Raw genomic sequence first — 12,751 nt, 5'->3', positions numbered from 1 at the left:
GCTCTTTGCCCTTGCACTGGAGCCGCTTGCTGCCTGGCTTCGATGGGAGCCATCGATAAAGGGCATTCAGTGGGCCCCCGATTTTGAGGACCGCGTCTCGTTGTATGCCGACGATATTCTTTTGTACCTTACCTCCCCCCGTAAATCCCTTAACGTCCTATTTGATGTTCTCACCTCATTCGGCAAGAATTCTGGTCTGGTTATAAATTGGTCTAAGTCCTGTGTGTATGTTATCTCTGGCGGTCTTCCCCCATTGCCTAGTAGATTCCCCATTCAAATTTCCCACTCCGGCTTTAAATACTTGGGGATTTTTATGTCATTGGATCCGGCCGCCCGCTTTGAGCACAATCTCCTTCCTCCTCTCCGCAGGTTGAAACTAGACGTGGTTCGGTGGCGTAAATTGCCGTTGTCACCGCTCGGCCGGGCCGCTCTCTTTAAAATGATGTCTCTGCCCCGGTTTTTATACGCACTCCAGAACTCGTTTGACGTAATTCCGGCAAGCTACTTTCGGGAGGTGGAAAGTCTACAGAAGCGGCTCGTCTGGGATGGCCGTTCGCGTATTGCTCTTGCGAAACTAACTCTATGCTATGCTATGCTATGGGCATTTATAATGCGCGCAGCTGCTCCAGCAAAGGAGCGTCCCGGCGCAGAACAAGGTAAAGCACAGCAACGCTAAAAGCAAAGACAGAAGGAGGGACAACCGGAGGGAGAGAATTTAAAACAAAAAAGTTTTAATGGCCTTACGGAACAGCGTAAGGTCCTCCAACAAGCGGATCTCAACCGGTAGGGAGTTCCAAATGGCCGCAGCCCTCACTCGAAAAGAACGGCCCCCGGCCCGACAAAGTTTGAACCGGGGAACGACGGCGAGAGCCTGGCCGGCGGATCTAAGAGAACGTGTCGGAGCATAGGAAAACAAGAGGTTGGTGACGCCTGGTATGACGGGGGCATGGCGCTCCCGGATATCAGGCGGTATTATTGGGCCTCCCAGCTGTCCGCAATCAATCACGCAATGTATTCACCCAGCCCGAATCCAGCTTTTGTGGACAAGTTCCAGCTGCCGGGCGGTGACTATAACAGAGCGCTCTACTCCCGGGCGGCCGGGAAGAATTTAACAGGACCCACCAGGATTGCGGTGAATGTGCGGAAGGCTGCAACTACGGCCACCGGATGGAGTGATCAATTAACACTAGCTACCCCTCTGTATGCTTCGGAAAGATTGGGATGTCACTGGACAACGAAAGGGTTCGAGAGGTGGGATATGATTGGTATAAGTAAAGTGGGAGACCTTTGGGCGAAAGGAGCGGTTAAGACCTTTGAGGTACTTCAGCGTGAATATGAGTTGAGTGAAAGAGAGTTTTTCAGGTATGCACAGGTCTGCCACGCCTTGACGTCGGTCTTCGCTGCCAACATCACTGTTCCCGAGTCCTCCCCGCTCGAGGATCGTATACTTGATGGTCATCTGCCCGATAGCACGATTTCCTTAATATACAAGAAGTTAATCAACAGTCGGGCGGACCTCCTTGTGCGCCTCAGGGAGGCCTGGACCGGAGATGGGTTGGAATTGGACGACGAAGATTGGCAGTCAGCATTGTCCTCCCCTAAGGAGGTCGCCATTCCTGCCCGTCTCCGTCTCGTCCAGCTCAAAATTCTACACCGGGTGTATGTTACTGGTCCTCGTTTGGTCGCTATGGGCTTCTCTTCGGATTGGTTATGCAAGCGTGGATGTGGTTCAAGTGCTACCTTCCTCCATATTATCTGGAAATGCCGGGAGGTGGCTGCATATTGGATGCGTGTACATGCTGTAATGGCGAGTGTCACTGGGGTCGCTTTGCTGCCGAGGCTCGGAGATGTTTGTTGAATGTGTGGGAACCGAATGATTACAACGTTGCTCAGGCCCGGTGGGCGGCCCTTGGGTTCATGATCGCAAAGCGGGATATTGCGCAGCTGTGGGGTTCCCAACGGCTCCCCACCGTGTCAGTATGGAAGGAGAATATGGACTGGTGTATGTTTAGAGAGAAGACAGTGTATTCGGCTAGGGGTAAGCCTAGGGCGTGGTCCAAAATATGGGGTCAATGGAACGCATATCAAGGGAACATCTGTACCCCCCCTCTTGCAGAAGCCCGGGATACTTCCTTATCCCCCTGACCCGACATTCCTGGATGACTCTACTGTTTTTTTCCTGATTTGTGTCTTCCCCACGATGTCCCCCACCCTGACTATCTCCATTACCCACTTGGTATCTCTTTTGTATTGATGGTCCCCCCCGTTGGAGCACGACTTTGTCCGTTATGCTTTCGCCTTGAGCTTTGTTTTGTTTTCCTTGGTTTCTGTTCTTCTTATAAAACAAAAATGGTTGTATTCTGACTACGTCATGTGTGCTACGAGCTGGATCCTGTATTTTGCCAGACCTCTTTGTAACTGGCCGCTGTTTCTTGATTCACATATGCTATCTTACATGCTTTAGCGGCCGGCCTGATTGGTTGTAGGCCCATACTTGTACCATATTTGCACTTTATAATAAAGTTTTTTTTTTTTTAAACAAAAAAACAAAAAAAAAATACTACGATAATGCACTAAACAAACAAGGAGGAACTCGAACTCTCTCTCGCCCAAGAATCTCAAAGAATTTGGAACTGGGCAATTCAACACGGAATTTAATTGAGAGCGGAGTACATTCCAGGGATGGAAAATACATTAGCGGTTTCACTAAGCAGATTACAAACAACCTGCCACGAGTGGGAGTTGAACCAAGATACTTTCAACAGAATCTTCTTCTAGCCGGGTGAACCAACTATAGACCTGGTTGATGCAAACGGCAACGCCAAATGCCAAAGGTTCCCATGCTGGCATCCCCAACAGGGATCTCTGGGGAAAGCTTTTTCAATAGCATGGTCCGGCGTATTAGCCTACGCTTTTCCGCCAATTGCTCTCCTTCCCTGGGTTCTAAAAAAGATGAGAGCAGAACCTTGCAAACTAATTCTAATAGCTCCAGCGTGGCTCGCCAAGATTGGTTCACAGAACTCCATCTACTGTCCTTTACAGCTGCCGATTCCTATAAAGCTGTTTCCCTCTCTTCTCACGATGAACCAGGGACAAGGTCAGCACCCGGATCCAGGCTCTCTGAGATTATTGGCTTGGCTCCTGAGTTCCAGGAATTTTGAAACTTAAATATTCCTCATGAGTGCAGGGAGATTCTGCTTCGTACTAGAGCCAACATTTTTAAAATGGAAAATATTCTGCATCTGGTGTGGGTCTGCTAAGGTGCATCCTCTCAAATCATCTCCGGAAGAAGTCTCGCCATATCTCCTCCATCTAGCGGATTCAGGTCTGGCTCATACTTCGATCAAAGTTCCCTTGGCTACAATCTCCCGTTTTCGAAGATCTTCTAAAGGTTCTTCCTTGTGTTCAAATAGACTGATAAAACAGTTTCTTAAAGGTCTATTCAGGACCTTTCCTCCTGTGAGATCTCCGCCTCCAACATGGCAACTCAACATGGTACTAGCTCAACTTATGAAGCCCCTGTTTAAGCAGATACATATAGCTGACTTAAAATTCCTTTAGTGGAAAACTGCTCTTCTTCTAGCTCTTGCGTCCACAAGAAGAATTAGCGAAGTTCAAGCTTTCACAATGCAAGAACCCTTTATTCAATTTAAGCATGATAGAGTGATCCTTCGTACCAACCCGAAAAGTATACCTAAAGTCCCAACGGACTTTCATCTTAATGAGCTGATTGTCTTAAAATCCTTCTTTCCGAATCCTCAAACAGCAGCTGAACGAGCTTGCATTCTTTGGACTTTTAGCGCTGCCTGCAATTTTATCTAGACAAAACGAAATCCTTCCACAAGACTAATCAGCGTTTTGTAGCTTACAGCTTACCTGAAAAGGTTTTCCCTTAACGAAACAGAGCATATCTAGATGGACCTCTAGTGCTATTCTCTTCTGTCACAGCAAGCTTGTCAACCTATACAATCAAACGTTTGTGCCCATTCCGCTAGGGCAGTGTCTACATCTATGGCGTTGTTTGCTGGGGTTCCCTTCTCAGACATTTGTAGAGCAGCTACCTGGAAGACGCTGCATACATTCACCAAGCATTACTGCTTGGATTCCTAATTGATGAAAGATGCTGTGGTGGGACAGGCGGTGCTAAGACATCTATTTCAATACAGGTGAGCCTTCCTTCCTTCCTTCCCACCAACCTTTCTAATGCACATTTCTCTGTTTTTTCTCTTTGTTATGCCAATATTGGAAACTATTCATTTGCTATTCCGTCTTTATATACATGTTTACATTTATCTGTATGTATGCATTTATATTTCATTCTCACAAAATAGTTGTTGACTATTTATATATGTACGGTTTATATATATATATGACGAAATATGCTCATTACTGCTTTTTATTCTGATTCAAGCATGTAAATCTATGAAAGATATCCTAATACCGAATAAAAAATTAGTTACTTACCTGTAATTGCAGTTATCCAGTTTTGGTATCTTTCATAGATTCACATGCAACCCACCCCCCCTCCCTTGGAATGGCTCACTTAATAATCTCAGTTGTATCTCTGGATACGCACGGTGCTCATGAAAATCTGTGGAGCTCAAAATACTTCCAGGAAGGGTCTAGAGGGTGGTGTCAGCTGATTGGTTGTTCTCTTAAGTTTGGTCCTTTTTTAAATAAGGACCTAGATATGTTACTAAATATGAGGCCTTAGGCCTTTTACCTTCTATGTCTAATGTGACATAACTGTACCGGGGACTCCCATCTCGACAACCGGGAATGATTCAAGCATGTGAATCTATGAAAAATACCAATACTGGATAACTGCAGTTACAGGTAAGTATCTGCAGTTACAGGTAAGTAACTCATTTCATATAAAGGATGGTATGATGGGAAAGGTGTGGCGCAGCGGAAGAGCGGCTGACTCCGTAGCGCGTGGCCCGCAGTTCGATTGCCGTCGGCAGCTTAGCTCAGCATCACATGGCCCTTGGCAATAGCTCACTTAATCTTTCCTCAGAGTAAAAAGTAGTGAATAGGTAGTAGATTTGTACTGTCAACTTCTTTCACACGAGGCATTACAAAACATTGAAGAACCCTTTAATTTATGATTCCACAGAATTTTGCAGTGTACCTCTGCCACCAATAAAACCCTCTTGGTTTGTGGCCTGTTATACTATCCTGAGCAAATCACTGACTTTTTCCATTATTTTCCTTGTAGTTACTTCAGGAGAAGTTCACAGAGTTTGCCAGTGAAACTGGGAGTCTTGGACACGAGCGGATATCTGCTGTGAACCACATGGTGGATGAGCTTATTGACTATGGTCATGCTGATGCAGCAACAATCGCTGAATGGAAAGATGGCCTCAACGAGGCCTGGGCAGACCTTCTGGAACTAATAGAGACCAGGGCCCAGATGCTGTCTGCTTCCCACGAACTGCACAAGTTCTTTAATGACTGCAAGGAAGTCCTGTCGCAGATTGAGGAGAAGAAGCAGCGCCTTCCTGAGGTGACCTCTCGGGAGTCGAAGACATCTGCTGGAACTCTGCAGAGAATGTTACATTCGTTTGAGCATGATGTTCAGGTATTGGTTACCCAGGTAAGGTAAAGGAAGAAAAGCATAGGAGAGAGTCAGTAAAGTACATAATTCACACCTATTGCAGTTACCAGTTGGTGTAAATTCTATGTTATACATCGGTACACATGCTTCACTTACATGCCTACGTGTAGCAGAATGCAGGGAATTTCTATTTTCCACACCAAAGAAATTCAGTATACAGAAAATAAACATTTCTCTCTCAGGGGATCTCCATTGAGAATCATAAGCACTGAAAAGTACCGCTCACGTGCGGAGATCCGGAAGCACTTCTTTAAAATGTATCTTCTTAAGTGTAAACATTTGCCTTACTTCAGAAAGGCCAGTACTGGCACATTTTTTTAAAAACTATTTTCAGCCTATAAAGTGGGCTATATTGGCCAGATAATTTAATTTATATTTTAAAAAAAGGTCTAAACATTAGTAAAAACTAGGAAATAGTTTCAGGACTTGTGTAATTTTTTCTTCTAAATATCCTTCACAATTTCTTTTTAAATAAATGAAGATGAAGGTGAAGAAGAAGGAATAGGGTATTGTAGACATATACGTGGCAGTAGTGTAGACATGAAAACTGACATTGCACCTTGATAGTTAACTACGTTCTTTTTCCGGATCTTGGTGACAGGATCTTGGAGCACTGAGCTCTGCCTTTTTTTGTTGCTTCTTCTTCACAGACATCTTCTTTGGATTGTTTGTCAACAGTTTTAATCTACCACCAACCTTTAACAAATCCATGAGAGGGAGATCCAAAAAGAGAAGTCCAAGAAAACTATATTGTTCCCATTCAGCGTTGAGGACTTTGATGTCCAAACAAGGTACAGTGGCAACATGCTCACCCTCGAGAGCTGGGTCAACGTCGAAGAGGAGGCGTCATTTGACATTGAGACACAAGGTCAACATCGAGGGATTCTATGACGTCGAGACATAGGAGACATTTGACGTTGATAAGTCATTCAATGTTGAGACATACCAGATCTGCTGAGTGAGTCAGAAAAGCTTGAGCAAGAAGGTTGCCATCAACTTCTGATTCAGAATTCTCAAAGGCGTACTTTACTTTACATCATCGCAAGTAGTCAATCCAGACTCTCCTTAGCCTTGTCCATCACAGCTTCCAGCTACTTCAGTGCCTAGACCGTGTACTTCACTCTGTCTCTACCTCAAATGTATGCACCTTGGGAGTTCCTTCCCCAGTGTGGCCATAAATATCTAAGTCAATCAATCAATCAACCAGAGGACTTGTAAAGTGCGCTACTTACCCGTGAGGTCCTTAGTTTAGATCTAGATCTCGTCACAGATCGTGATCTAGAGAGACTTTTACGACATTGCCTTAACCGTTCTAGGCACTCTTCGTCGACACAGATATTGACTGAGATCAGGTCAAGATCTAGAATGCTTTCATATTATTCAGCAACATCTTCAGACACCAGAAGATGTTCACCAACTTTGACTGACTCTCCTCAGGCAAGAGTCTCACCAAATTATGGCATCTATATTTTTCAAGACGTACTGCAGATACCAAATTGAACATTCCATTGCCTTCCCCATCAGCAACGAAGTCTGCGATATTTTAAACCCTTCACCAACCTTCCCTCTCCAGACCACTTCTGCCTCTGTTTCCAGGCTTATTAGAACCAGCTATGGAGCTTTTCCTCATACCAGCTTCCGCCAATGCAACTCTATCTAGACTTTAAAAAAATACAAACCTCCTGAGCAGGGCCCATTATTTCTGCATTCAGATTCTTTTCCTGATTCAGTATTCGTTTTGCCTGCAGGGAAGATTCACTTAAACAATCCTTCGTCCATGGTCCACCAGACAAAGAAAGTAGAAAACGTGACTAGGTGGGGTGCAAAATGTTCAGGACAGCCGCTCCACACATGAAGTCTGTGAGCGCATTTGCCCTCCTAGGCAGATATGACAGGTTTATGGAACTCCCTACAACAATTTGTGGGTGATCTCCCACGAGACCGCAGAGAAAGCTTTATAGAGATTATGAATGAAGGCATGCTGGTCTCTAACCAGGTAATCAGCTCTGCTGCTGATTCTTCCTTGCTAGTAGCTCATGGGCATTGCCGCAGATTAGCTCTCAGGAGACATTCTTGGCATTGTTTAACAGCTCTGAAGCAGGAATCTCAACAGAGAATTATCAACCTCCTTTTCTCTGGTACCCCTTTATTTGGGAGCCATACAGATGACGAGATGGCTCATATAAAAAATGAAAGGGAAACCCTGAAAGCAGTTAGTCTGGAAAAACTTAAGAAATAGAGAAAACATTGTTACAGAGCTTACAAGAATTATTATTATCCTCAGAGTGTTCAGCCTCCTCTATGGCTTCAAGGACACCACCAACAGCAAAAAAGGCCTTTCCAGCAACATTAACGACGCCAACCAAAAGAAAGAGGTAGTCACCTAACTGCTCCAACAAGTAAACCTCCTGTGGGTTCCAAATAATTATCCTCTGCTTCCTCTTCTTCTGTTACCCATTCCGGAATGGGGAAGTATTACCAAATATCTACAAGAGTGGAGTTCTATCTCAAAAGACGCTTGGGGTCTGAATATTGTAAAGAACAGTTACTGTCTGGGATTTACCAATCCACCACCAAAGATTCCACCAAAATTGTCCAATCAACATCTAGGGATGCTGCAGTCAGAAATGAACATTCATCTGCTTACGGTGAAGACTGTACCCTTCAACCAAACAGGAAAAGGAATTTATTCCTGCTACTTTTTTGTGAAAAAGAAAGATCCAAAAAACAAATTCAGACCTATACTAGATCTAAAAGTCACAAACAAAAATTCCTGAATGCTAGCATCACATTTATCCACAGCTCTATCAAGGGTACTGGCTCTGTTCGGTAGATCTTCAAGATGCGTACTTTCATATCCTGAAAGCCAGAAAACACCACAAATTCCTAAGATTCGTAGTAGTACACAACCATTACCAGTACAATGTACTTCCTTTTGGCCTCAAACTTTCTCAAAAGGCATTTCAATGGTTGCTGCACACCTCATTAAACTCAGGATTTGTTTATCCATATCTAGACAACTGTCTTATAAAGGGATCAACACACCAACAAGCTCGACAACATTAGCAAGTCACGGTTTCTGTTCTCAGTTGATTAGGTCTACACATCAATCAACAGTAGTCTCGCTTCATTACCCAGGAGCAACTATTAACACTATAACTGCAAAAGTATATATTCGGAGGAGAGACTTTTATCCATACATTTGAATCTCAATCTTTCATGAAAGTTTTCCATCCAACGGAGAGAGAAGTGTAATCTTTTCTGAGCTCAATGGCTTCCTACATATTTCTGACGTCAAATGCCCATTTCCAGATGAGACCACTACAAGAGTATCTGGTGGACCAGTGGAGGCAATACTCAGGCAATTGGAAAAACAAGATAACCTTTTCTCTCAAAAAGTGAGTCAGTCAAATGGTGGTGTAAATCGAAAAATCTCCCATCCCAAACAATATTGCCCAATACCGCTCTGTCTGGTTGGGGAGCGCATACAGGGAACATGGGCCCGCATGCATCAAACAGAATTGCATTCGCAAATGGTGCGAATCGCAAAATTCGGCCGTTTGCGAATGCAATTCTTTGTTTTGGGATGCATTAACCTTTTTTGTTTTTTCGCAATTTAAGAAATCGCAAATTATTTGCGATTTCTTAAATTGCGATTGCATTTAAGAAATCACAATTTTGCGATTTCTTAAATGCAATGCATTATCTAAAAAAGTTTGCGAATTCGCAAATTAGAAGTGTTAAATTAGCATGAAGTCAACCTTCATGCTAATTTAAGAAAAGTTTCAAAAATGCAAAAAAGTGCATTTTTGACACTTTCATTTTACACACATACATATGGGCATGTATGTGTGAAAAATGGACTGTATGTTACATTTCAGGGGTGCAGGGGGGGTGTCCTTTGGACCCCCACCTGCACCCTAGAAATTGCATTCTCATTTTGCGATTCCTTAATTGTGAATCGCAAAATGAGAATGCCTCCCCATTGATTCCGATGGGCCTCTAGGCCCATAGGAATCAATGTTAAGGGATTCCTTATTTGCGATTCGCAAAATTGGGAATCGCAAATAAGGAAAAATTAGAAATCGCAAAAATATATGCGAATTTTTGATGCATAGGTATTTGCGATTTCTAAATAGCGATTCCTTAATTTTCGCAATTTAGGAATCGAAAATACCTACAATGATGCATGTGGCCGATGGTCCACAAAATAAATTATTTACCATATCCACGTTCTGGAACTAAGAGATGTTCATTTGTCCCTAAAGTTCTTCTGATTATCCTTCAAGACGGACACCCTCCTTGTTCAGACATACAACACACCAACAATGTGTTAGTTGAATAAACAAGGAGGGACCAGGGCTAGGGCCTTATCACTGGAAGCCCAAAAATATGGAATTGGTTGCTGGCCTGGAACTCAACGATCACTGAAGCTCATTTACCAGGTGTCTAGAATACACAAGCAGACTCCCTCAGTAGGAATCTTCAAGAAAGCCACAAGTGGGTGCTAAACAACTCCACCGTTCACAACGTCTTCTGTGCCTGGGGTTTCCATAATTTAGATCTCTTAACAACCGCAGAGAACAAAAAATTCCCAGACTTCACCTATTATCATTTTATCTAGGCAAAACGAAAAATATTTGTAAGGCCAAACAATTTTTCGTCTATTATGGTCCATTGTACAGGTTTTGACATGTCTAAACAGTCTGTATCCAGGTGGATAGTTTCTTGTATTATGTTGTGCTATGAGAAAGCAAACAAAATCCTGACAGGTAAACAAAAATCTCATTCTACCAGCGGTGAAACAGCTACAGTTGCTTTGATGAGGCACATTCTATTGCTGAAATCTGTAAAGCAGTCACATGAAAGTCTGTTCACAACTTTACGAGGCACTGTTGCTTGTACTCAGATGCTCAAATAGGGCAAGCTTCCTTAAGGAATCTTTCTGCCTAGCTACTTCTATGTGTCGTCTTTTTCTCTTCAACTGCCCTTTTTAGGGATGGGCCTGTTGCTCTATTCAGTGCTTATGGTAATCAGTGGAGCTTCCGTGAGAGAGAAGGAATGGTTTCTTACTTGTAGTCCTTGCTCTCTCTCAGGGGAATCTCCATTAAACCCTTAAGCTCCTGCCATATGTGAGAGACAAAGATACTTAATAGATAATGTCGTTTTATTATTTATCCTGTCTTTTGCTCTGTAAAAAAAACTGAGGTAACTGCCACCTGCTGGGCATGATGGGACAGTGGAGGACTGTGAGCCCTTAAAGGTGCAGTGTCAGTTTTCATGTCTAAAGTACTGCTGCCTATATGTTTACATTGCCTTATTTATTCATCTACATTTCCTTTAAAAAAGATTTGTGAATGATATTTCTAAGAAAACATTACACAGCTCCTGGAATTAAGGAGAATGTCTACACTTAAGAAGATATATTTTAAGTGCTCCGGGAGCCCCGCATGTAGAGGGAATTATTTAGGGCTTCTGATTTCAATGGAGAGTCGTCCCCTAGCGTGAAATAACCTTTCAGGTAAGAAATCATTCCTTTTTTAACACAACATATTTACAAACAACTATTGTGTTAGAATAAGCTAGGGAATTTGTTTATAATTAAGCAGAAACCATAAAATGAAAAACAGCTTTAGATGAATTTTAGAACCACCACGAAGAAGTTTCTATCAGTAATTGGCGTCTCTTGAGTGGGATGGATCTGTGAATAGACCACCTGTTAAAATCAATCGTATTGACCTTGTTTCCTGCCTAAGCTGTGCACTGATTGCCACATCTGCCTAACATTCATACACGACAAAACAGAGTGACTTATGGTTCATTAGAAATGTACCATATTGAGGCAATATTTTTACATATCAGTCATAGAATTAGCTTAAAAAAAGGAGTCGTAAAGATGTTGGCCAGATTCATGAAATCATTTTCCTGTGTAAAGGGGGACTTTGCAAATGCCTCGGATTCCAAATGTAAGAATTCCTCACAGCGGGAGCTTACAGTGCAAAAAACTTCTCTTGAGACTTACTATTACTTCATGACTGTGTAACATTCCTCAGGAGTAAATTGCAAACAGAAAGTGTGCATTTCATCCATACAACCATCCATACCAACATAATAGCCACATTTCCTACCACTGTACAAGCCGATTACAATTCCCACAAGTTAAAATATACTTACGTGTGGATTAGCAGAAAAGTGAAATAATGGGGATTAGGTCTATATATAAATCACAGAAATAAAAAGAGATTACTTAAAGGTAATGAACCTGATTCACAAAGCCATTTGTGTGTGTGTGTTTTGAGTAGTTTTGCCTTCAAAGTTTGTGAATGCCAACAGAATTATGAATTTGTAGATATTCACAAACTCCGCTCTGATATCTTCCCACCCTGGTAATGGTTGGAGATGTACTCCTGTTGAGGGTAGGAGTAAATAAGTCTGCAGCATGGCTAGTGGAACATTCCCAAATAATGTAAAATATTTGCCTCCGCTAGAAAAGATAAATATATTTTTTATCTTTGTAGAATGACATATGACTGACATTTCACAATGAGTAACTGTGTTGGTAATATAATTGTGCATTGTTGAAATATGTGCTTCAAGGAGTAAAAAGAAATACACTAATAGTTTCCAGATTTGCACCGTACAGTTGCAACTGAAGCAGCTTTACAGGTGTGACCTGGTAAAGTTTTGTGAGTTGTTAAAATGCTTAAAGTATAACTAAAAGAGACCTTTCAGGAGTAGTTTTCGGATTGGTCCCATTACTTTCTTCAACTGTCATGTATGGCAGAGCTCAGGACAGATATTTTAGAAGCTCTTGATCTTAAGATGGTGCCCAGCAGGAAACACACACACTCTACTGCATGATTGTTCCCCTCATTTCCTGTATGTCCATGCACACTCTTAAGCTCTTCTGCACCCCTCTTACTACCTGCAGATGTGGGCCGTAGTCCACTTCATAGTGTATGACTATACTTCTAAGGCCTCAACAATTTAGAGAGTAACCCCTTTTATAAAGGCAAAGGAGATAGGGTTCAGCCAAACAAATACAAAGTTTTTTCCCCCGGACTCATTGTTAAAATCCAAACTTTCGCTACGTGGATGCTTTATTATCAACACAAGAACATGACTAAAGATACA

The 12,751-nt window shown here is 42.6% G+C and overlaps 1 protein-coding gene across 1 annotated transcript in view; it reads left to right on the top strand.

Annotated features, from left to right (window-relative positions):
- Nucleotides 1-12,751, top strand: part of SPTBN4 (spectrin beta, non-erythrocytic 4) — a 1,415,585-nt gene that overhangs the window by 834,220 nt on the left and 568,614 nt on the right. The window contains 1 exon segment of the mRNA XM_078660647.1: nucleotides 5,219-5,596. Within this exon segment, the coding sequence (XP_078516773.1) occupies nucleotides 5,219-5,596 (378 nt within the window).

This window comes from Lissotriton helveticus, chromosome 9 (genome assembly GCF_964261635.1).
Source record: "Lissotriton helveticus chromosome 9, aLisHel1.1, whole genome shotgun sequence".
NCBI lineage: Eukaryota > Metazoa > Chordata > Amphibia > Caudata > Salamandridae > Lissotriton > Lissotriton helveticus.
The sequence above is the reverse complement of the archived record's forward strand: the minus strand, read 5'-3'. Positions and strand labels throughout refer to the sequence as shown.